We start from the raw sequence: 25,060 nt of genomic DNA, 5'->3' as shown, positions 1-25,060 counted from the left end.
GGCTTTACTTGTATGGTTGGTGGTGTTACAGTTAATACCGACAACGCACATCACATCTATCATTTTGCCAGCAATTCTTTAAATTCATTCGGGCAGTTTCTACGAGCATAGTTATAATTATAATATAGATATAATAATGTTTTATTCTATGTCTTTTATATTTATTTTCCTTCTATATTTTCCCTTCTGAGGTTCTTATACTTGTAATACCCGTACGGGCATGCTCACAACTACGCGCATCTGCAGCCCTTCCGCCGAAATCCGCACAGGTTTATCCGGGCCGAGCAAGCGACTTCGCGCCAATCCGTTAATTGTCGCCGACGCTTGAGACCAGCCACTGCGCAGCGCACCCCGTCGAACGACGACGAGAAGTCGAGCAAGACGACTGTTGAAGAAGGATACCCTGGAAAAGTCGACTTTATACTGAGGCAGACCGGCAACTGGTTGAGAAAGACGATCTCTCTCTTTCTCTAAACCCCGAGTTTCGCTCTCTCGCTCTCTCTCGCTCGCAGTATCGCTGCTAATCCACCGAACACCTACTCTCTGATCCACCACCTCTTACTACCACCACCGCTCTAATACCATCCTACCTCTTTTCGCCTCATATCTCCCTGTGTTTTTTTTTTTTTTTTTTCTTTTTTGTGTCAGGAGTCATTCGCAGTCTCTGCTTCCTCTCTCTCTCTCTTTTTCTTACTTTTCTGCTTTCTTTTTTATTGTCCCTCTCCGTTTTCCACATCTCCTCCCCTCTCTGCCCCTAATTGACCACATCTCTCTTTCGCCTCTTTCCATTCTTTCTTCTTGATACCTGATCTTTCTATTCTGTTTCTCGTGGGGTTTCGAATCGAAATCATCTTGCGATCTTTTCGTTCCCTCCATTTCCTTCTTTCTCAGCTAAGCGCCGCTTCTCGCCGCTGGTGCCGCTCGTCGCCTCCCCCGGTTGATCCTACCGCGCTTCGCTCTCCGCGGTGTGTGCCTGACATTTACACACCACACCACCTCTTCATCTGATCGTCTTTCCCCTCCCGATCGGCTCATCTTCCGACGTTGGACTTTTTTCCGCGTCCTTTTTGGTTTATATTATATTCCCGTGCCGGTTTGGTCTCTGGTCCTCCACATCCCCGTCTCCGCAATCTTGCGCCCCCCCCCCCCCTTTCGCGTGTCATCCGTCTTCGATCGCAGGAGAAAAGAAAAAAGTCGTTACACTAGGCACTAGGGGGGTTAGAAGCGCCGGTCACTTCGCCTTTCTTCTTCCGTCTCTCGTCTGGTTGACTCAACTCATCTCCGCTTGTCACACAAACTTGACTTGCATCTTGCGGTGAAGCTAGACTCACTGCAAGAACGGTGGATGCGCGTTGACAACTTTTGATCTTGGACAACCCTCTTCAACAAACAAGCGAAACGCGAGGGTGGCAAACACGCTTAATCGCCTGTCATGAATCAAATGAATATGCCCGGGATGAATCCCGGGATGGGAGGCCCCGTCGGTGGTGTTCCCATGATCAATAACGGTTCGACGGCTCCTCGTAACGATGGAAATGTGAACAATATCCCCGAAACTATGATCACCAACCTTAATACATATATCTATGACTATTTCTTGAGACGAGGTTACCACGACTGCGCCAGAGCCCTCGTCCAGGACGATTCGTTCAAGCTGAACACCGATCCGGCCGCCAAAACAAGTCCGGGTAATCGCGATATGAATGGTATCGACGGCGATGCAATGATGACTGATGGCAAGGATGGCGACAAAGTCAAGGTCCCTGACGATCTCCCTCGACCTAGTCTTTCCAATGAATCCCAACATTCGTCCTTCCTCCTTGACTGGTTCAGCCTGTTCTGGGATTTCTTTTGGGCCCAACGCAACAAAGGGAACCGCAATGATGTGCGACAATATCTCCATCACACTCAGGTACAATTTTTTTCTCACTCTCAATTCCTGGTCTATCTAACTCTATTATAGAACATTATGCGCCTCAGAGAATCGCAACAAAATCCGTTATTACGACCTCAACCCATGATTCCGGGGCAGATGAACCAACTCAATAACATTCGTCGGAACAACATGGTTCCTCCAAACCTTCAGAAAACCGTTCTGCAAAACAATACTGCTGGCCTGTACGTTGATTGTGCAACTCTAGTTTTCATTGCAAGCATTTTTTTCACTGATTTCTGATACCCCTTCACAGTTCCCAACAGCAGATGGCTCACCTTCAGAGAAGCCAGCAGGCCCAGATAATGCAGATGCAACGCGACCAGTCGGAAATGGATATGAACGGGCATCGTCCGCAGTCCCCATCGTCCGCAGACAATGCGCCTTCCCCGTCGAAACGACCCCGTCTTGATGGCGGACCGATGAACGGACAACAGTTGGCACCCAACGGACGAGGACAAGGACAAGGCATGCCCGGTCAGCCGAATCCGTTGATGATGCAGAACGGACTCAATGCGCGCATGACACCGCAAGCCCAGGCCGCGTTCCAGCAATCGGGCCCTGGGGCGCAACAAAAATCCATCCAGGTATATGCTCAAAATCTGGCTCTTCATCACACACGCTCAGCATTAAATAACCAGGGATTGCCGAATGGTATGATGAACCCCGGTGTCATGCCAAACCAGCCGGATCTCGTAGCGATGCCGGACGGTCAGGGTATGTACCCAATGGGCAGCGATTACTATGGCGCGAACGGTCAAATGCCCCAGGTTCGGGCTGGGATGCAGACGCCTGGCGGTCAGCACGGCAACCATGCTCTCCAAGATTATCAAATGCAGCTTATGCTGCTTGAACAGCAGAATAAGCGGCGTCTGTTGATGGCTCGTCAAGAGCAGGATAGCATGACCCGTCCCGACCAGCCTCCCATGCCCGGGCAGCAGGCTCTGCCTCCAGGCACCTCTCCCGGCAGCAGAGCGGGCGCATCACCGAACCCGAGCGACCATATGAAGAGAGGTACCCCGAAGATGCCTCAGACCGTACTTCCCGGATCCCCGAGCGCCGCCGATGCGATGGGCCAGAATCGTGCCTCACCAGCTTCCATGAACTTCAATCCCCAGCTAGGAGGCCCCGAGATGACGGGCCAGTTCTTCAACCCCAACGGTATGCGACCCCCTAGCTCTAACCCGGCCTTCAGCGCTGCGCAAATGGGCCAGGCGGTTCCTGCCGGAGCGGCCAACCGTGTTCCTAGTGGCAGTTGGCCGCCGCAAGGCGGCCCTCAGGGCCAGCCCATGGTACCATCGCCCGCCAGTCAGCCTCAGACAGGAACTCCGCAGGAACGGGGTGCAATGCCGCCGCCTCAGGCACCCCCGGCGACAGGCCCCAATGCCGGTCGTACACCTGCATCCCCTCAAACGGCCGCGCCCCCGACTCCCCAGCAGGCTAATAAGCCCGCACCCAAGGGGAAGAAGGACACGAAAGATACTCGGAAGGTATGTTTTCTCCCTGTCCCTCGTTTTTCTTTCCCTTTCCCCTTTAGTACCCGTTGGTTTTTTTTTTTTTTTTTTTTTTATTGAACATTTTCTTAGCGCCCAACAAAGAAGTCGGCCGCTGCCGCTGCGAACGCCAACACGGCGGCTACTCCATCATCGGAAGCGGAGCATCCCCCCACGCCCACACCCTCGACACCGATTACTCCTCAACACCCCAACTCGTTTAACAAGAACGGGATCAATGCAACAACGAATGCTCCACAGCAACCGACATCTGCACCAGCGCCTCAGCCCATGGTGCCGCAGCAACAGCCGCAACCACCTCAACCGCCACAGCAGCAGCAACCGCCGCCGCCAGACCCGAACCAGCCGTTTAGTGATCTCAATACTCTTGCGGATGTACGTTTCTTCTTATATCTCTACCAAAAGAACATTTCCCCACTAACCTGGTTCAATAGTCATCTGCTTTCAATCTTGACTTTAGCGCACTGGAAAACCCAGATATACTCGAAAACTTCGATTTTGACACGTTCCTTAATACCGATGCAGACACGGCCGGGTTTGGGTTTGATCCAAACATATCCTATGCCACAGACGGTGTAGAGACAGGCGCCGGCGATAGCCTGTGAACAAGCCTGACGGTGATTCAGTTTTGAAGTTCCATATACCCACCCTTGTTTGTACATTTGATCAATTCAACTTGTGCTGTTCGGTTGCTCATTCACCCTCATTCCCCTTTTTCCGTGTTACTGTCGAGTTATTCTTTTTTTTTTTTTTTTTTTTTTTTGGATATGTGCTGTGAGACAGGCGTTGGTGTATCTGCTGTTGCATATCCCCCTTCACTTTTACATGAGGCCGGTCTGGTGTCGACTGGTCTATGATGGACGCTATCTTGCCGTTGGATTTTTGTTTACGTTTGGATGTCTGGTGACCTATGTGTCTATTTTTGACCTATTCCCTTTCTTTTATACTATTATTACTTATTTGGTTACTTAATCCTTTTTCTTCCTTTCTTTAGCTTTGGACTGGGCGTCATACTACTATATTCTAGTATTTGTCGATCTCATCGTGTCTGTTTTGGTCTCGATTGATGCATACTTGGGTTCTTATCAAAGCTATGCTTATGCCCTTTTTTCTTTTCTTTTCTTTTCTTTTCTTTTCTTTTCTTCTCTTCTCTTTTCTTTTCCTTTCCTTTCTTTTCCTTTTTCTATTCTCCACTTTTTACTTTCTTTTCTTCATTTCTTTTTCTCTTTGTTTTTTTGGAAAACATTTGGTTTTGATTTCAATCCTTTATGGCGTTTAACTTGATGAGTGAGTGACTTGAACTGACCTTGATATAATCATGCGAGTCAATATGGGTTTGCTTTACATACTTGTTCGTCCTTCTTTTTGTTTTTGAAAAGGTTCGGCTGTTGTTTGTTTACTGTATGATCCATTCGAATATACATGGATGATTTTGATATTCTATTCTTGATTCGGTTGTAGTCGGTCAAAGGTAGGGAGGGGATCGGACTCCCATGGCGAAGAAAATCCATGCAATTCTATTTGCAAGTCTATCCTCATCGTTGTAGAGGATCATTCCCGGGAAGCTCGTCGACTGGACCGTAATCTGCATATTATGGCAGAAAACAGTTACAATACTAATGACAGCAGAGATATTGATGATGCTTCAGATGGTTCACTTTGCGCGGAAGCCGTAGATTTGGTCGATTATTTCTAGTATGGAAGTATCAAATAAGCCTGTGCCTTTGATCTCGACCCCTTGACGGCTTCGATTTCGCACGAGAATTCAGGAATAAGCATCGAAAAAAAACAAGGAGGATGAGAAGTGATATTTGGAGCAATCAGACATTTGCGCATCTCATTCAGAGAATGCTCAAAGCCTATTAGTGATTAAACCAACGACTAAACAATCATTGCTTCTCCAACGTTTAATTTAGGTGGAACGAGGCCCTGCATCCACAAAAACTGTCTTGTTCGTTCCGTCCATTGGTAAATCCCTTCCCCCCGGGCATTCCCTCCTAAAATAAAAGAGAGCAAAAGAAATAAGGTAGAACCACCTGTGGTTCGTCTAGTTCGCTCTTTGGTTCCACGTGACGAGCGAAGTAGTGGATCCTTGCGGAATCCAGTTAATACATGGCGATACATATCTATCTATTCAAAATTTCCGGATAACTTGGCGTGAATGAGGGTTACAAACCTTTCCCAGATGTCCACGGTTGTCTGGTGTTTCGAGGACTTGCACTCGGCATATATCAGTGGGACGTAAGCGTACTTAAGTCCCGATGTCCCATATATGATGTCTCTACCCAGAATCTCTCATCGATAATGGATTATAGAGAATCTACCATGTGTGGAGTCCTTCCCAAGTCTCCAAGACTCCCTCGATGACCAAATTCTGTCTTCGAATGTGACTTTAAGCTAGACGCGGACAATATGAGCCAAATCCATCAGATCGACCACGAACTTTGGTTCAACGATAATTGTTCGGGACTTGACATCTTGTCTTTTTCTTTTTGCTTCGCGTGTCGTGCATGTTGAGTAAATAATGGCATGAAGGTGTACTTTTCTTGTCTTTGCTTCCTCATGTGCCAATAATACTATCATGAAACGCAAGTCTCTGTTATCTGGTTCTGTGATGGCTGGAAAAGCACATATCCAAGCGATTTAGAAAGCGACGGCAGTTCCTGAACCGGCAGAAAAGAACAGATCTTTCCAAATAGCAACACTCTTCATTAATAAAAATGCAATACAACACTTGGCTTGTGGGATCAAACGGATGCCCGGGTCGATGCCCAGGTTGGGATTAGGGGGCTAATGCGTTGGCTTCATCGTCTGTATATCGGATGCCTATTGTTTGAGCATCGAAAAGTTGTTTTGGGCAAAGCCATGTATGGCGTTTCGACAAAGTACCTTCTGGTATTGTTGGGGTTTGAAATCCCTCACAACTGTGGCCACTGGCTGGTGTGAGTGTGATTACTGGAGGATGAAGAAGAAGCAATGACCACTTATACGCCTCGCCTTCAAAATCACTTGGGAACGTTAAGAGGGAGCCCTATGGGGATCAGGAGAAGGCCTTCGGCATTGTGAAGCCAAAATCTGTGCCAATACCACATATAAGTCGGTTAGAATAGTAAAGTAGCACTGGCGAGGACGAGTATGACAATAGTCTCCGGCGGAACCCCAGCGTCATGGAAATCCCGACGGAACCAGAAAATATCATCTTACAATCAATTTTGGTTTTTCGTAACGCAGGAAGCACGCCCTATTCCCAATTGAGTATCAACACCTTGACAAGAGGGGACAAAATTGAGTGAAGGGGAACTACCTTACGGACTAACCGTCCATCCACTAGGACGAACACACGGTTCTATGTCAGGTCAGATAAAAGGGCAGGAACTTCTCCTCCCGTGGGATATTATGGTTATGTTGAAAAGGTAGGTAGGCGTTTTGCCCGTTGCTGAATTCTCTGTAAAGCAAGCCAGCCTTCGAAGGGTGGTGGTTCTATCGAAGAGATTTAATTTTCTCAACAGCGAGGGTGTGGTTTGTAACGTCGGCCATTGTAGATGTCCTGGACTCACCGGCTCCTCATATAGTGCAGTCTTGCGACACTTGTTTTCCCGGTCTATTCTTCTTGTAAGCACTGCACTGTATACAATCAGTAAAGCCCCTTAGTATAGTACTATATGGGGACTTACTTGTTCAACAGCAAAACCAGGAGAATCAGATCAGGCAATCCGCGAATTTCAGAAGTTTCTCCCACGCCTCTATCTTCTCGTGCTCTGCAGTAGGAGCTGCGCGAAGAATAAATCCATGTAGGCGATAAAGCTGTAGATATTCACCTCCAAGGGGAAAGAAATGTACCCAGTGTGCTTCCCGTGAATTATCATGCTGTGATTTTCAAACAAGCATTCAGAAAGTATCGCTTCAATTAGGTGCCGGCATTGTGCCAGTTCATATGCATATCTTGCCATCGCAGGTCCTGCTCTATGCATTGATTGATATGAGAAATCGCTCATTGTATGATAATCATACCATGTATAAAATCCATGGAAGCTGACGTATAACCTCCTTCGCATAGGTTCAGTGCCTGTGGATGCTGAGCCCCTAAAGCTTTTCCTTCTTTATAGGTCGGCACGTCGAGGGAGAGACTCATTCCTGAATAGAGCACGAAGAGTGACAATCTTTTTGGCTAGTCCGGTCGACGAAGATCAATGCTGATATATAAAACGCTCTTCTTGCTGGCAATGGCGCAGGACATTGATATATCAGGTACCAGTGCGTAGTCTGGGTGGAACAGACCGATTAAAATTGGACATCCATGCTCGGTTGGCTCTTTCTAGAAAGTGCCTTTAGATGCCGTGCTCGTCATCGGTTTAACTTCCAAGTGGAGAGAATCTAGGTATGGCATCTAGAAGGATAGGTTGTTTAGAGCGAGGAAGATGAAGAGAAAATGGAAAGGAGTGGAAACTTGCTACTAGGTCCTCTGAAAGCAGTAAATATCCTATAGTACATACTCTAGTTCACAATAGCTATCGAGAGCACGTTGTAGCCCCAAAAGCTTCAATAATAACCACTCCAACACATATATGAACAGACTAACACCTGTATGCGCATGCGCATACATACACATCACATATCCTCATCAACATCCCACAAACCCCTGGCTCGCATACATCCTGAGGGTATTCCTCTGCCAGTGCTCGGGCTGCTCGCGTTTCGCAGCTTCCTCCTCCTCCAATTCGGTATCCTCGTTGACCATCTTGATCAGGTATCTCACCACTTCAGCCGCACAAAACTCCTTAGCCGCCATTTTACTCGCTCTCCGACCCTTGGTGGAGCCAATGGCGCCGGCACGAGTGAGGAATGGGTCGCCTTTAAAATGAGCGGATGTCCTGTATTCACCTTCGGTTTCAACTAGGTCGTTGTCAAGACGTGTGATGCGGATTTCTGGGGGGTGCAGTGACAAGAGTCGGCATGCTTCTAGAAGTTTATATGGTGACGGCAATGTTAGCGAGACAGAACATGAAAGACAAACGAAGGAGGATGGAATGGGGTGAAGCATTACTCTTGAGTCGTGCATCCTGAGTGGGTAAGTCTTTCAGCCGATTCTGAAGTTCACCCGGAGTGATATTCCATCGTCGCTTCTCCTCCCCAGGGCGGATCTCAAGATCAGGAAGCTTGCTCTCAGCGAGAGGTAGCAAGTTTGCATTCTTTCGGGGCGACAACTTATTTTGGTGGCTCCTGAATCTTTGCTTCTTGTCTATACCCCCTCTTTTGACGCGCCGATCCGGAGACTCAGGACTAGAGCTGGCACCGCGCGCCCTTGACGGAAACTTGGGGACGTGTGCAAACAGACTTTCTCTGGACATTTTCATAGTAAACGGCCCGGGAAAGTTGTATAGGACGCTGTTCCCGTATACGAGCAACACATGCAAAGCCATATGTGCTGCCGCATTTTTCGACCTCAAGGCATCAGAATACTGTTTCTGCAACCCGAAAAACGAACCACCCTCCACCTCGACCTCGTGGCGATAGTTGCCCTCGTGGATATACTGTGTGTACTGCGGCTTGCGCAAACTGTTCTGAACGCAGTAGTCTGTCATGATGCGCATCGACAAATGTCAGTCAAAGCTAATGACGATACCAGGAAGGAAATTCACCCTGCAAAATATCAACCCAATTCCAGCCAGGACTGTTGGAAACCCCCTCGGGCTCGCTCGGGACAAGCCAACCTGGAAACTGAGATTGCAGCCCTTTTAAAGCTTCCCAACATACCTCAGTCCTAGCCTCCATCTGGGTCTCGAAAAGAAAGGACCGTACAATCGTACGTCCGTACATGATCAGAGTGCACGCCCATTTCTTACCATCATGGTCCTTGTTGTACTGGAACCTGGGGAGGAGCAGCGACTGGACGGCTAGGACACCGAAGTAGAAGATTGCTTGACTGCAGGTAATCTCATTGAGATTCAACGAGGCAAGACGCGGAGACTCGGGGATAGCCTATACAAGAGCAGTTCATGTCAGGCAAGTCCTGGACGAAGACAAACAGGCGAGCAAACAGAGAAAACATTGGATCAAAGAAAAAGACAACCTACCTCGCCCCTCTCAAGGTTCTCACCCACGCCAATATTAGTCCTAGCCTCAGCCCCGGTAGACGAAGCATTCTGAGGCAAGGGCATTAAAGCACTTATCAACTCATCCACCTGCAAGCTTATCGAAGACCGACGACGATTATAATCCGTTTCCACCCCATGCTTCAACTCTGTGGGCTGCACACTCTCAACAGTAGTGCTAGGATACGACCCTCCGACTGGTAGTTGCTGCTGTGTGTCTGACACGGTTGTAGCGGAGGAAGAGGGGTAGACGGTAGCGGACGAAGGGGAAGGGTAGAAGGTAGAAGGCGAGGATGAGGATGAGGCATATGCTGGGAGTGTCGTGCCTCCAATTCCAAGCCAAGGAATGGATGCGCAGAGAACATTCGCCGACCACGTAGGGTAACCCCAGTAATAGGAGCCTTGCCGGGCTTGTTCGTCGTCTATACTGGCGGTTGAGTTAAACGATTCATATTGCCAATGATTGTTCATCTTGGAGAAACCTCAATTTAGAATGATATTGAGTTAAAAATGGATGGGAACAATTCAGAGAGAGAAGATGAAGTTGGGAGGAAGAGAAGAGTCGAAGGAGAGAGAAAGAAGAGGGAGTCGCTGACCGCGACCTGCCTTCCCGATTGGGAATTCACTACACAAATGACGCTATACAAAACATAGAAACAACACAATGACGGGACAGAAACGAGGTCTCTTTCTGCAATATTCCTGTAGACGGAGTCTCAGAGTTGAGGATGCCATGGTAGATGATTGTCGACTTATGTGTTGTGGTTGAAATAAAGAGGGCTGTCAGTTAATACTGGGTTTATCCTAGCATTATGCCCTATTGAGGGATTATCTGGGCACCGTAGAGCAAGAGAGAAGAAAGGAAGCCCTATCTACCTTTTGGTGTAGGATCGAAATTGTCACGACTCGATAACCAGTAGATAATAACGAAATAATATTCCTATCTAGACTAGGTAGTAGCCTCTCGACGAGAATATCGAATCTGGGGAGGAAAAGAAGAAGAAAGAAAGCCGTCTGGCAAGACAAAGGAAAACTATCTACTCATCGTGCGATCACGTGTGACGGGCTATCGCTTGTCGTTTGCTCATATTGCCCCGTTGGCAGTTGGTCATTAACCGTTGACCGTCACGGAAATCGGTTCTAGTTTGAGTGCAGGAGATACTAGTACATTGATTTTGCCTTGTGGAGCGTCCCTGCAATAGTAGTGGATAGAAGAACTAAAAGATAAGGGCCAAAAAATATATATATATATATATAAATATAAGCAAAAAGAAAACTCCCCGACTGGGAATCGAACCCAGGTCTCCCGCGCTTGCAGTTATTAAGCTGACAAGCGGAAATCATGACCACTAGACCATCGAGGACTTGTTATTGAAGGGTTTCTGCTATTGTGCTTTACAAGCTAAATTTGGGTTTATGTCTGCTATAGCCGGTACTGGAAAGGTTGGACCTTTGGTTTGCCGAATACTCCAATTACTAGGTTCCAGGCTTGATTTGGAGAACTCTCGTTCATCATGTTCCTTGAATTGACCATGTTGATGGACGATATGACTAACTTTGTCGTGCCTTGATATATATATATATATATATTTCAACGAATATGCGCTGATGCCGTGCGACACATAAACCCACTGATGGTTCACTCCCACGCTGTTCATCAATCCAAGCGAAATATGACCAAAAAGCCACTGTCCTGCTATTATTTTCTTTCAATCTCGCGACTGTTCCGTTCGCTCATATACAAGGTATATCGTATGCGAAGAGATTGCCATGGGCAGTCGATGAGCATATAGCTGGGCCAACTTCACAATAATTTCCTTGAGAATTCATTGGGAGACCTTTCCGGTCGGTAAATTGAAAAAATCTTTTTTCTTTACTATAATGTACCGATAGAACAATTACTGGAACGTATGATTAATTACAGAGCTGGCTTATATTTTTTGCCTACGTAAGAGATGTCAACCAGTTAGCTCGCATAGCTCAGTGGCAGAGCGCTTGACTTGTACGGCAAGGTCCTCGGTTCGAAACCCGAACACGGACGACTTACAAATTAATCAAGAGGTCGGTGGTTCAATCCCGCCTGTGAGCATTTCTTTCTTTTTTTTTTTTTTTTGTATTCTCTGTACGGAGTCAGTCCCCCGGTTATGTATGTATCGCGTCGACTATAACAACAGCGACTGAAAACATCACTTGCTACAATAATGTCGTTTAAAGAAGCTCAAGAGGCCGCAAGTAAGCCTCTCTCGCCCGTCGACTTTCTTTTACAATTAAATCCCACTAACCCAGCCGCGACCAACGAAGACCGAGCGAGCAAGGCAAGTAAGTAACCGACGCAATTCAAGCAAGTATTTCGACTCTATTAGTACATCGCAACACTCTTGCATCTCCTCACTCTCCCTCCAACCTCTGCTTCAGACACTGTGCGATACTTTCGCGATCCAAGCGTACCGCATAGTCAATCGCAGTGTGTCCAAAACGATCAGTCTCTGAGACGCAGGCTCCTTTCTCCAAGAGCATCCCGATAATCCTTATGTGGCTCTTATCTAGGTCAACGTCTTAACCCAGTCATCATAGACATTCAAATGCAGCGATACTGCACCTACAACATAATGCAAATGTCTGAGCCCATCCTCATCAGGCGCAGAAGCATCGGCTCTATTAGCCAAAAGCAACTGCACAACTTTCTCATCACCAATATGTGCTGCCAAGTGTAGGGCAGTATCTCTCTTAGTGCTGTGCACCAACACGGGATCCCAGCAATAATTTAAAAATCGACCATTGGCTAAATTCCAATGCCCTGCAATATGCAGTACGCCCGGGACATGAAGCTCCACGCTCCAGTAAAACCTGCACCATAGCCTCATGCCCATGGATTATTGCACTCTGCAAAAGAGCCTCGGGCTCAAACCACGCACCATGCTTATATAGGACCCGAGTGCATTCCACATTGCCCTTCGACACTGCATGCCGCAGGATTCGACCGTCAATAACTCTGGTACCGTTTTTGCCAACCCCCTTTTCAAGAAGTACTTGCACAGTACTTAGGCGGCCCATATTTGCTGCTATGCTGAGACAAGTTTCCAACTCAACACGCGTGCGGTTGTTATTCAACGCATATTCCAAGGGTGTTAGATATCCACGACTCAAGGTTCCTGGTGCCGCGCCTCTCACGAGAAGGAATTCTAGCATAGCTAGCTGGCCATTTTTCGCCGCCAGTTGTAGTGGCGTGTAATGCGCAAACGGGAATATAAAAGGAAGAGGCAATAATTCAGCACCCATACCTAGCAATGGATCAACGTGCCGCAAGTGACCATTGGCTGCGGCTAGACGCAGGGCATCATTCTTTGCGTGACATGGAAAGTCATGTTCCCTTGGTCGAGCCTGAAGCCCTTGAATCACAGCTGCATAGCCCTCCTGCGCAGCCCATTCCAATATGTTGAGTGAGTTAGTCATGGGGTTATGCTGATGTTTCCAGGCACTGGATGCAAGATTGTGAAGTGGAATACGCAGAACATTTTGCAAGTCAGGGGATGCTTGGAATAATACATCTAAAGCCCTGCAGGTCCAGGTAGCTGGCGATTTCGAGAATAATCTCATTTGAGCATCGGAGGAAGCATTTTGGTGATCGTGCTGGTGCTTGCTTGGATTTTAGTTTTGGGATTTGGCATCTTGACGAATAAATACGTCTAAAATGACATGCACAGCATTTAGTGAGTTGATGGTGTTCTTTAACAGCCTCAGTAGGCGCGTCATATAACAGTCATACATGTGCCCTTCCTTTGGGCTCGAGGGAGCCCTAGATGTGAAAACAAGAGATGACTACCGGCATAACCAATTTCTTCCTATGGAGACATGTTGGACCCTACTGATTTCTCACATCCTGACGAGCCTGCTTTTCGTTGAACCATTTGTGAGAGCTCGTAGAATATCGGGTCAGGTAACCGCCAGTTTCATGGTAAACATTCCAATTGAGAGCTCTCTGCATAATTTTCCACCAGTTGCCATCCATTTTTTCCAACATTCTTGCCACGGTATCATCAAGCTCGGTTTCTACATCCGCTCATCCGCTCATCCAAGCCTCGTCCATGTCCTAGCACCACCCTTCAGGCAATTCATCCGTCGTCCCCCGTTCTTCGATGCCAACGGACACCGCATACCCAGGGGCAGCCCTACATTTTTCGACCAACCGAGGGAAAACCGCCAAGATCGGCCCGACCTCGGCACGGGAATATTACCAGATCGGGATGTGGATGTGGATAGAATTTGCCATAGGTACGCTCGCTATATTATAAATCAACGTGGCTTATAAATAAGGGAAAATAGTTAAGCTAAGAACTAACATGTGTGTTTTAAAGGAGCTTAAATAAAACCTTAGATCTCCTCTAATTACCCGGAAAAAAACCAAAACGATCAAAACCCCAAACAGCAACATGCCCACAACCCGCTACGACGCAGCCCCAGCCGACCCGAGCCCCCTCGGGCAGCCACTCAACTTCGCCTTCTCGGGCCGAACAGCCCCAAACCGCTTCCTCAAAGGCGCCATGAGCGAGCGCCTAGCCTCCTTTACCATGGCCGACAAGCCCAACCGCGGCATCCCCTCCCCAGAACTAATCAACCTCTACCAGCACTGGGGCGAGGGCGAAATCGGCCTCTCGCTAACAGGCAACGTGATGATAGCGCCAGACCAGCTCGAAGCACCCGGTAACATGATCATCCCGTCTGATGCGCCGCTGTCAGGGACCCGGTTCGAGCGATTCTCTGAGCTCGCGGGGAAGGCGAAGGCGAATGGCTCTTTGATTGTTGCGCAGGTGTCGCATCCAGGTCGTCAGACTGCTGCTGCTGTGCAGCCGAGCCCTATTAGTGCGAGTGAGGTGCCGCTTGCGGGGTCGCCGTTGGGGATTGAGTTTGCTACGCCGCGCGCCGCGACAAAGGAGGATATTGCTGGTGTTGTTGAGGGTTTCGCGCATGCCGCTGAGTACCTTGATAAGGCTGGGTTTGATGGTATTCAGTTGCATGCTGCGCATGGGTATTTATTGAGCCAGTTCTTGTCGTCGACGACGAATAAGCGGACGGATGAGTATGGTGGGGAGTTGAAGAACCGGATGCGGTTGATTCTGGAGATCCGGGAGGCTGTTGCGCAGCGGGTGCGCAAGGACTTTGTTGTTGGTATTAAGGTGAACAGCGTTGAGTTCCAGGAGCATGGGTTCCAGCCTGAGGAGTCGCGGGTGCTGTGCGAGGCTCTTGAGGAGAATGCGTTTGACTTTGTCGAGTTGTCGGGTGGGACGTATGAGAAGTGGGCTATGGATGAGAAACGGGAGACCACCTCGAAGCGTGAAGCTGTAAGTTCCCTCCATCCCCATTTTGGAAAAAAAAAAAAAAAAAAAAAAAATCTGACAGCCCAGTTCTTCCTCGACTTCGCTCAACTCATCGTCCCAACCCTAAAGAAGACCAAGTCCTACCTCACCGGCGGCTTCCGCAGCGTCTCGGGCATGGTCGACGCCCTGAGCGTCGTCGACGGTATCGGTCTAGGCCGTCCCCTCTGCCAAGAACCATACCTGTGCTCGCACATCCTGGCCGGAAAAGTTCCCTCCGCCGTCTCGCTCCATCTGAGCCAGTACGACTTTATGACCACGGCGACGGCGGCGTTGCTGCACATCAGGCAGATCGGGAACCACCAGCAGCCGTTGAACTTGGGGCTGAGTGAGAATACAGCTAAGCTCTATGAGGCTGTTGGGGAGTATATGGCTGCGAAGGCGCAGGATACTACGGGGGATATTTATGCGCCGCCTCTTTTGCGGGGGTGGAATGAGGCTTTGTCTTCCGTTGTCATGTAATTAGCTTGTACATACGGAGTAACTTAACGGGGCTATAGATACTCTAATATAGACGAATCAATTATAGAACAACGAATTCCATATCTAAAACATTCTCAACCAAATTGCACCCTCCACCATATATGGGACAGCGTTGTTGGAGACCGGACAGACAATTTGATAGATAGTTCTTGGAACCCTAGCCCTAGCTTGCAGCAGTATTGATTGCTGGCTCTATATACTTTGTCTATAAAAGATGAGGAGTTGGAAATCGAAGCGCCTCATGCAATGAAAATGCATTCATTGTACAAACAAAATGCAAGCACTATAAACTCGCCCTCCCCCTCGACTCATACGGAATCAACATCACCACCACTCCCGCTGCAATAAACAACACCCCACTGAGATACACCGGCGCAGCAGTGTTTAGATCCGCAAACATGGCGATAATCGGTGCCATAATCCCAAAAACCCGATTCGAAGACGCCGTCAACGCATTTCCCGTCCCGCGGTCTTTCGTAAGGAAGAGTTCAGGCGTATACGCGTACAACACGGCAGATTCGATGTTGCTCATGAAGTTATACGCGCAGTTCCAGCCTAGTAGTGCGTTTGATGATGTTGCCGTCGTGGACGCTAACAGAAATACGCCAGTGAGAACGGCAGAAAGCATGAAGGTGCCCTTGCGGCCGAACCGGGGCATTTCGACAAGCGCACCGCCTAGCAGACACCCCGGGATCCCTAGAACCGCGATAATGAGCGAGTTGCGGTAGGTGATGTACGTCGAGCCATCGCCAAATTCGGCGCCTCGGGATTGCTGGATGTAAGGTAGGAAGGCATTGTAGAGGGGGTATCCCAGGCCAATGAATGCCCATACCAGCATGATCATAGAGGTCGACCAGGCGCGACGGGGTGTATCGAAGAGAGCCCGGACATGTTCCAGACTGACCTTTTCCAATCGTATGCGGATAAGGTCTCGCGTGCCCAATGCTGGCGATGTATTTAGCCCGAGATCCTCCTCGTTCTCCAGACCATCGTGATCTTGCAGATCGCTCAAAGAGAAAGACGTCCGGCGTCCATTCCTCTTGGCTATCTCGCGAACCACCTCCACAGCCTCCTCATTGCGTCCCTTACCCATGAGGTACTTGGGCGACTCAAAGAGCGTGAAAAAGACAAATCTGCAGATAAACATAACCACAGCCAACCCACCCATCGCGAGAAGAAAGTACCTCCATCCCATATTACTCGACTTCGAGCATGGCTTCCCATTATCCTCGTCGCAGGTCATACTCCCCAACAACGGCCACGCCACCAACGTCGCCAGTAACTGCGCAAGCGCCCACGCAACCGACAATATCGTGAGAAGATACTGATGCGACCCAGGCAAAAATTCAAGAAAAATCGCCGAATCAACGGGCAAATTCCCCCCAACGCCGATCGACCACAGCGTCGCAAATGCACATACCGCCGCGAAACCAGGCGACGCAGCAGCAACCAGCCCGAACACACCCGTAATCCCAAGCGTGAGATTGAACGCCCACTTCCGTCCAAAAATATCACATCCAAATCCCCAGAAAATCGCTCCGATCAGCAACCCGATATTCTGCGCCAGCGTCAAAATCGGCGGTTTGCTTGCGTTGAACTCGTACGAAACCGGCGGCAGGATCAACGACACTACGATCGGCCAGAGATTATCGCTTGCCCAGCCGAATCCGATCACAAAAAATAGTTGCCATTGGTACCGACCCATGCCAATATCCTGGATGGCTCGGTTGAGCGCGGTGGCTTTGGCCGTGTAGGCGGCGTTGGGGCCATTGTTGTTGCGGGGAAGCGACGGGGAGGTGGTGGACTCAGGATCGAGCTGTTCGGGGGGAGAAGATGGTGATTCTTCGTCTTGCTTGGGAGGAGACAACATGGTTCTGTTGTTGTTCCATTGAGAAAGAGCGATATATCCCGACGATTGAGGACGAGAGGTGAGTAGGGAATGCATTCCAGTGGCTGGCTGAGCGGCTGATGGTGTGCTAGGTTTTAGCCCACTGCGGGGTTAGTTCGATTTGAAAGCAATGCCAGCAAGAAGGACATGGAATAGATAAACGATATTATTCAAATCTACATAAAAATACCTCCCGTATAAGAAGCCGTCAAGTCACGTTTGCGGAGATGTCACCTGATGCTTTCCTAAAATAGCTTCGGAAGTATCCGTATTATCCACAGAATCAACGCTATATAAGTAATATAACCGTCGAGCCCGAAAACAGGAAAGACGATTGTTTGAATCAATATGAAGGCGCCAACCCACTTATTCAACCTATAAATCGAGACTTAAACTCAGGAAAGTCCAATTGAGTACTAAGACATGCATCCCCATGACTAATTCGATATATCCTGTGACCCCCTATACAATTCTCCTGCGAGTAGAACGCCATGGTGAAGGGGCCCGGTTTACCTTCAGCAGCGTGGACATTGACACGAGTAGGAATATTTTGGCAATCGGTTTTCTTGGTATTAGCCTGACTGAATACCATGTCCCTGCCGCACTGGTGCCCAGCGTAGAAACCAGTGAACCATTGACTGAGGGCCGGGGCAGCAGAGGCAGAAGCTGCGCAAAGGAGGAGAGGGAGAATACTAGAGGCACGCATAATGATAGAGAAGAAGCTGAGACGGATGGCAAGGTTCTTGTTGAACACTCAGGTGAATCCGGATCTTAGGGATTTATATTTACGTATCATGGATAGACAGATTGTGTAAGTGTATGACCATTAATGTGACATTCGGGCTGTACAACACTACTTTACGATATCAATAGACATCGAGAGCATGATACTTGAGATGAGCTCAGTCAAAGATCCCTACGAAAATCGTCTCGCAGCTCTTCTCACCATCCGATGGTTCTTGCCGTGGAAGTCCGGATATGCACCAGTCTCCTTGGGCATGAACCGTCTCTCAACCATCGAGCTAGACGGCGTGGCACTGCCGCTCGCTGCACCAGCCAGCGCACTGTACGGCGTCGCTCCGGGGAAGAACGAGGTCGGGATAGTGGGAATCGGAATGGCGGAGTCGGTGCCAAATGCGGTGGACAAGTCATTGGGCATGCGAGGTGCCGCAAAGGCCGAAGGAGTCGCAGTAGCAGTCAGCGCGGTACTGTAGGAAGACTCATCGTCCGAGTCTGATTCCAAGCAGAAGCCAGACCCGTAAGCACTGCGGCAGGTGTAGGACTGTTCGTCGCCGGATTCGGTCCACATGTTGAAGTCCTGGATGGTGATGTCCGTGCAGGGAGCGGCGTCAGGGCACTCAATCTTGATGGGACCGCGCTGAGTGCCGTCTTCTTCGGTGCCCTTCCAGTTCTTGAAGGTGAGGTTGCTGAGCTGGACACCGTCACCGCTTCCTTCGTCCATGCTACTCCAGTAGCTGTCGATATCGAGAGAGTAGGCGTTGCCGTGGCCTGGATGGTTAGCTTGAGTTTATGTATCCGGGTCAGTTATGACATACCGATAAAGTTCTCAAAGGCCGCGTTTGAGACGGAACCGCTGCCGCCATTACTCTTGATCATGTACATCTGGTTGGACTTCCAGGTGTAGATGTTGCGGTACATGATGTTGCTGATGTCGGTGTCGGTTCCCAGCGAACCCATACCGCAACCGCCACTCCAGTTGCAGTAGATGTTCTCGACGAGGATGTTTTTGGCAGGGCTCTGCGCAGCGTTAGCATTATCGAGAGATCTTGCTCTACCAGAACGTACCTTGACAGTCACGCATTCGTCTTTGTTGGTAACCTCGACCTGTTATCGCAGTACAATTAGCATCATCCCGAAACCATGACCAACGAAAGAGACACATACATCGTGAATCCAGATATTGGTACTCCAAACATCAATACCATCCAATCCACCCGAATCACCACCCCGAATAGCCATGTTATACACCTCTCCATTCTCACACGTATCCAGAGAGAAGTGAAACGCCGGCGCATCAACCAACGCAACATCATGCACCGAGAAATCCGTCACTTCATACAACCGCAAGATCCGAGCCCCACTCAACGAGCCCTCCTTATGGAACTCATACCCAGATCCCTGCACCGCACCCTTGGAGGTACTACTAAAAAACTCAAAGTCCGAACTGTGCTCGATCATAAACATGTTTCCACCATCAGAACCAGTCCGGTAGATGATACCATCCAGCTGCAACGCCCAGCCTTTACCACCACTGAGGGTCACCCAGCTCTCCATGGCGTAGTCGCCGGGAGGGATGTAGACGACACCGCCGTTGGAGCATTCCTTGAAGGCGGAGTCGATGGCGGAGCCTATGTCGGTGGATTTGTCTGCTTTGGCGCCGTAGTCGAGGACGTTGCAGGTTTTGGTGTTGGCTTTGGTGCTTGCTGATGATGAGGGCCCGACGCTGCCGGAGAGTTGGGCGGCTGCCAGGGGCACAAGGGCCGAGAGAATAAATGGATTAAAGTACATGATGAATCCTGCCAGAGGATTAAGAAAGAAAGTAATGAATATTAACAACAACAGAGAACAGAATTAGAGAATGTCAATTGGCATCAATGCCGCAAAGAATGTACATGGATGGATAGAAATCAGACACATAATAGGAGGCATAGGCATAGATATAGGAGTATCAAACTGCATTCCTCAAGTCCCACCAGCAACTGTCACGAAATAAATTAAGAACTGAAACGCCGCATCGGCCGATCCGTTTGACTTTGATATACCAACCCCATACAGAAAGCCACGCGGACGGCACAGAAGCTTTTGACCCACCGGGTCCGCTCCGGTCTCGCTAGCATGCTCCTTTTGGCCATAGCCTGATCCACAGGTCACTGATAGATTAACGCTCAAAAGCTTCAGATTCAGCACCCGCAAACAGCCTCGCATATCGGGACTTTTCCGGGTTGGCTTATCGACGGCGCATAGATCAACAGCCGATCTGTCAGAAGTTAATGGACCAGCCAGATCTATGCGATGCAAAATACAACGGCTGAGAAACTGATATGGTATGATGAATAGGTACGACTAGATACATACCTAGTAGTTAAGTCTCCTGCTTACCCCTCAACCACGCTTTAATTACCGGAGAATATCTTTGTATGCTTATATTATCGACTCAAATTGGAGACAGCATAAAAATATGTGAAGATAACAACATGGGGAAGTCTCAGACTGTTCTAGTCATTGGTGTCATCCACATGACCATTAAACTTCTCTCCAACACAGAATCTGCCAATGTCTAATCAGCATGAAATCCTCGAGACTTCAGGAGGCCGTAGTCCATGAAATATCACTGACCGTGGTTGTAACTTTCCTCTACACAAATTCACCTGAATCGAAAAGGGATCTCATCACACCACCAGCCTTATCCATATGGAGGCCTGCTGCACCGATTTCCATTGTCGCAACCAGACTTCCTTGCTTGCTGACTTTTCTTTGGCTTGCAAAACTGGTCCCATGTGAAAGCGAAACCCCAGCCCAATTGTAATAGGCCCCACTTCTCATCCACGAGTCCACGAAACTGCTCTATATTTAGTCTGTCCACGAGGTTGTTTCTTCCGTTAACCAAGTAAGAAAGCCCGTCTGATGCTTGCTAGTGGGTGGCCATGCCACTACTTGAGCTGTGACTATGTGCTCTTTTAATAGAGACCAGTTTTCCTGGCCTTTCTGTTTCCCCAGTAGGATGCTGGCTTAAACCTGTAAGGTGACGCTAACCCATGCACTCGCGCTCTTTTGCCTTGGACTGGCTGTCAACATTTAGGTCAACAAAAAGGCTGCATCAAGGTTTTGAGAGCCATTGGAGTGTATGCATGACTTCTCTATATCACGCATAAGCTTCTAAATGTACTATCCGGCTGTGGACATTCGTAGAACTCCCCAATAACATGGTGTAACCTCAAGAAGTTAGAATATGAGTATACGACTGACCGAAATCCACCCCCTGTGGGTGTTGGACGCCATGGCCCACTGAATAGGCTAATCCGGTTGAGTCTTGATAGCCGGGAAACACGTATGAGTACCCATCATTGCAATGGGAAAAGGAGTCAACATAACCATAGCCGGCTATGCGCATGCAGCTCGGTCGAACATGTAGGCTCAAAGTGTCTTTCTCCAATTGCTAAACAGGCAGTTTTAAGGTCGCAATCTGTCATGCTCGCATGGAAGTTGGCTGGACCTTCTGATGAAAGGAAGTCTCATAGTATAATGCTCTAGAACCGAGACATAACAGTCAGTACGGAAAGACAATGGAAATATGCAAAAGAAAAGCCAAAGAACGACGGTAGCGAAATTAAAGACATGATAATAGTCTCAGAATGACAACATGAAGCACTATTTTGACACAGGATCAAACATGGCGTACTTACCATAAATCCCCCCTTAAATAACGAGCTGAAAAAGAAAACATTCCATCAGTGAAGAACGTCTGCCATTGGAATAGCAATTTGACGCCGGTTATATAGGTACGTAACCCTCAAGACCTGCAATTGCTCCAGCCACTGTAATCCCGATATATGTAGTCTTTCCGCAATGTCATATACATTCATTGAAAAGGAGTATAGGCATAAATAGAAAGATTTTCAATAAAGGCTGCTGGTGTAGGGGCTTGCACATTAGCGCATGTCAAGTATACAGAAGAGCGAGTTTAAACCACAGAAGAGCAAAGACTTACATGCAGTATTTGCTTTGCTGTACTGCATGTACTAATTTGCGGCGAAGAAACGATCCCCTGTTACCATGGCATATTAGCAACAACGGAAGCCTAGCTTATAAACTGCGACAAGCGTTGGGAAATATGGAGGCAAAGTCTTTTAAGAACCGCGCGATCACCTCGGACTGTTCAAACGAGAATAACCGATCACTCGATCCCTAGCATACAGCGACGTTTACCAACAACGACGGAGAAAATATTGCAACCCGCTTACTCCTCCGATCTGTGACCTTCCTCTCCTCCTTTCTCTTTCTTGTCCTCCCGCTTACGCTTGCGATTGGCCTTATCATTCGGGATCTGATCGGCCGGGACAACTTCACCGTTACACACAGAAAGCCCAGTTATCGGATTGTCTAATGCGACTGTAATACCCGCGTTAGTCGTTGGGCCAGGATTCTGGCTGGAACCTGTTGCCGACGGCTTTAGATCTTGATGCCGTAGCTGAACTTGTTGCCCCATCCTCAACAGAATCCTCCAGCTTTAAGGTCAGAGCAGTATCGGGGTTCATTGAGACGTCAGCCTGTACACATGTCTTCCATTTCCCGCGTCACTTTGGTAATAAAATAGCCTGCAACAGATAAATGTAGGATATAGTTTATCGCGTGATAAATGCGCAGGAGGCTAGGGCAAGGGTTGGCGGTGTCAAGGATGATCCATCAGACAGCCGTGTTTGACCCTCCTTTATATAGGGCGCGGTTCAACTTGCGCTTCGAGTTAGTTGCCAATTTGAAGAAAGGCTGCATGGTTTGTGTCGGAATACCCAGGAAGTGTTCATGTGTCTCGCTTGAACGTCCAATGTCATTGTGTGCCCCGACATACTAACGGGGCATTTTATTCGCCTTCCCTGCATGCTTCGAGAGGCTTTTAGTCAGTCAAGGACTGAATTAAGTGACCGTATCAGACTTTGGTATCTTAAGCACCATGGTCTGGAACACATGGGGCCTGATTTATGATGTTCAGAAGTATCCTGCGCAGACTTTGACCTGGTCTTTTTTTGTTAGCAGCTTATCCTTATCGGTATATCCCGAGCACTTACAAGACAAGTATGCTAGTTATACCATGCAAGTAAATTCACAATTGCAATAATGGAACGTCCGCTCAGCGAGCTGCTCCAGGGAACCTAACAGGTCTCCGTTTTGCGACAAATTCGCCGTTTATATAGTCAAAGTATTGGCGCATTCAATGTTGTGTATCAGCTTGCGACACTCGGACCAGGTAGGCCGATGAGAGAGGTAGTGATTCGATGACAATCTGCACTGTATTGCCGCATCGACTTTGCCGCGCCATTTCTGAATCTGACGGGATCAGCCGGTCTGATCCTGTTTCAAACAATGAGTTATAACAGAAGGACTAATATGTATATAGAACAGATATTTTGGTAGAGTTAGGGCACCAAGCAAGACCACCTATATAACGACCTGTGGTAAAATAGCAGCTGTAGAAGAAGACAAGAAAAAAGAGGAGACTGAGAAGAAACATCAATTTATATTGAATTTAGCTCAAAGACATGACAGTGAAGTAGCAGAAGTCTTTGTTTGCTTTGACTGCATCATGTAGTCAGTTCCTTTGTCGTACCAACGACTTCTTTCCCTACTTTCTCGAGACCGTAAGCTGCTTTGTTTAGCGGTCCTTTGTTTCTGATATTGAAGGAAGCTGACATTATAATATATATAGATAACCTTATAATTTGGCGAATCAGAATGGTGCACGAATTGGGGGAGAACAATCAGATCAATCGAGCCCATGTATCAAAAGCTCTGGCTTCTCCGTGCATGCGCTGTTGCGAGATATCTACCAGGTAAAGTAATGTAGAGCAGTTTTCGACAGGATCTAATGAGAACGGAAATACTGATAATGATTGAGGAATCTTAGATATATACGTCATTAGTTGTGGCTGATAGATATTAACAATTGAGCTGATCGGTGAGTTACTCCCCGAAAAACTTGGATAGTTCAGGAGCAATTTAGTAGTAAGACATCAACAATATCTTGCGAAAATCTCAAGCTTCCTCCACGTTCTTCTCCAGACGCTGTATAATATTGTCACAACTCAAGCGCCTTGCATAATCCAATGCAGCGGAGCCACGATAATTAGTATCCAAAACACGAGCCCCTCTCTCTAGGAGCAATTCGACGGTTCTCAGACGGCTATCAAGGTTGCCTTGATTGATGTAGCAATACAGGCCACTTATAGCGTAATGCAGAGGCTTGCGACCTTTATTGTATGACGTGGAAACGCTCGCTCCTTTTTTTTTTTTTTTTTAAAAAAAAAAAGTGCCAATACAAGTTCTTCATCGGTAATATATGCTGCGAAGTGTAGTGCAGTGTCTTGATCAGATATCTTGACACAGTCAACACGGGACTTCAGCAATGGTCTCAGTATAGGGAGTTGGTGGTATCTGAATGCCTCGTGGTATGCGGTACGTCCAGCGAATATAGCGGATGAGGGATCAGCCCCGAGATTCAGTGATAGTTGCAAAACAGTCTCGTGCTGGTCTTTAATTAAAATACGCATTAGTATCTTAGCTTTAGCACTCGCACTCACGCCATGCTCATAGAGGGCTTGACAGAATCGCATATCACCCTCTCCGAACACATACTCAACAAGAGCATGAAAGTCCAATTCCTTAGGACCTACATCGATTTCCTTTTCAAGAAGCAGCGGAGCCAAACCTAGACGACCTTTCCTTGCTGTCTTGGCCAAATATATTATTAAGGGGAGTTGTCAATTCAGCACGCGCACCTTTTTCGATGAGAACTTTTGCACAGGCTTCATCATGCGCCAACGCAAGATCCAAAGCTGTTATACCCGCACGGCCCAAATATCCTAATTTAGCATCTTTCTCAACAAGAAGCTGGGCAATAGCTAAGTGACCCTTTCTCGTCGCCCACTGCAGTGGTGTGAAATGGTTGATTTTAGACAGCGGAGGCGACATATCTGCCCCCATAGCAAGCAATGGCTCAACACAGTGCAAGCGACCTTGACGTGCAGCAGATCATAAAGCACTAG

General features: G+C 48.1%; 7 protein-coding genes and 2 non-coding genes across 9 annotated transcripts; 3 read left to right on the top strand and 6 right to left on the bottom strand.

Annotated features, from left to right (window-relative positions):
• Positions 1-1,163: 1,163 nt before the first annotated feature.
• Positions 1,164-4,211, top strand: somA (putative cAMP-dependent protein kinase pathway protein (Som1)). The gene is made up of 6 exons (XM_022546749.1): positions 1,164-1,912; positions 1,964-2,118; positions 2,190-2,520; positions 2,575-3,423; positions 3,520-3,822; positions 3,882-4,211. The coding sequence occupies exons 1-6, from the start codon at positions 1,448-1,450 to the stop codon at positions 4,050-4,052; spliced, it is 2,274 nt and encodes a 757-aa protein (XP_022400740.1). The 5' UTR covers positions 1,164-1,447; the 3' UTR covers positions 4,053-4,211.
• Positions 4,212-7,909: 3,698 nt separating this feature from the next.
• On the bottom strand, positions 7,910-10,010 carry ASPGLDRAFT_58424 (uncharacterized protein; the record flags this gene model as incomplete). The annotated part of the gene is made up of 4 exons (XM_022548316.1): positions 7,910-8,406; positions 8,492-9,008; positions 9,202-9,426; positions 9,522-10,010. The coding sequence occupies 4 exons, from the start codon at positions 10,008-10,010 to the stop codon at positions 8,069-8,071; spliced, it is 1,569 nt and encodes a 522-aa protein (XP_022400739.1). The 3' UTR covers positions 7,910-8,068.
• Positions 10,011-10,815: 805 nt separating this feature from the next.
• On the bottom strand, positions 10,816-10,903 carry ASPGLDRAFT_t92. Its single transcript has one exon. It is a non-coding gene; the product is annotated as a tRNA-Asp (tRNA).
• Positions 10,904-11,508: 605 nt separating this feature from the next.
• Positions 11,509-11,628, top strand: ASPGLDRAFT_t95. The gene has a single exon. It is a non-coding gene; the product is annotated as a tRNA-Thr (tRNA).
• A 365-nt stretch (positions 11,629-11,993) lies between these two features.
• On the bottom strand, positions 11,994-13,269 carry ASPGLDRAFT_375577 (ankyrin repeat domain-containing protein). The gene has a single exon (XM_022544840.1). The coding sequence runs from the start codon at positions 13,134-13,136 to the stop codon at positions 12,267-12,269; it is 870 nt and encodes a 289-aa protein (XP_022400738.1). The 5' UTR covers positions 13,137-13,269; the 3' UTR covers positions 11,994-12,266.
• A 535-nt stretch (positions 13,270-13,804) lies between these two features.
• On the top strand, positions 13,805-15,470 carry ASPGLDRAFT_74753 (NADH:flavin oxidoreductase/NADH oxidase family protein). Its single transcript, XM_022549751.1, has 2 exons — positions 13,805-14,878; positions 14,942-15,470. Exons 1-2 carry the CDS (start codon positions 13,970-13,972, stop codon positions 15,371-15,373), a joined length of 1,341 nt encoding a protein of 446 aa, XP_022400737.1. The 5' UTR covers positions 13,805-13,969; the 3' UTR covers positions 15,374-15,470.
• Positions 15,470-17,429, bottom strand: ASPGLDRAFT_47755 (putative sugar transporter). Its single transcript, XM_022546748.1, has one exon. It carries the CDS (start codon positions 17,337-17,339, stop codon positions 15,678-15,680), a length of 1,662 nt encoding a protein of 553 aa, XP_022400736.1. The 5' UTR covers positions 17,340-17,429; the 3' UTR covers positions 15,470-15,677.
• Positions 17,430-18,198: 769 nt separating this feature from the next.
• rhgB (putative extracellular rhamnogalacturonase) lies at positions 18,199-19,811 on the bottom strand (the record flags this gene model as incomplete). The annotated part of the gene is made up of 4 exons (XM_022548315.1): positions 18,199-18,791; positions 18,839-19,040; positions 19,089-19,127; positions 19,188-19,811. The coding sequence occupies 4 exons, from the start codon at positions 19,809-19,811 to the stop codon at positions 18,199-18,201; spliced, it is 1,458 nt and encodes a 485-aa protein (XP_022400735.1).
• A 113-nt stretch (positions 19,812-19,924) lies between these two features.
• On the bottom strand, positions 19,925-20,295 carry ASPGLDRAFT_47754 (uncharacterized protein). The gene has a single exon (XM_022546747.1). It carries the CDS (start codon positions 20,226-20,228, stop codon positions 19,986-19,988), a length of 243 nt encoding a protein of 80 aa, XP_022400734.1. The 5' UTR covers positions 20,229-20,295; the 3' UTR covers positions 19,925-19,985.
• Positions 20,296-25,060: the final 4,765 nt, after the last annotated feature.

Source organism: Aspergillus glaucus, assembly GCF_001890805.1.
Source record: "Aspergillus glaucus CBS 516.65 unplaced genomic scaffold ASPGLscaffold_11, whole genome shotgun sequence".
NCBI lineage: Eukaryota > Fungi > Ascomycota > Eurotiomycetes > Eurotiales > Aspergillaceae > Aspergillus > Aspergillus glaucus.
Note: the sequence above shows the minus strand (reverse complement) of the source record. Positions and strands in the feature narration are given on the sequence as shown.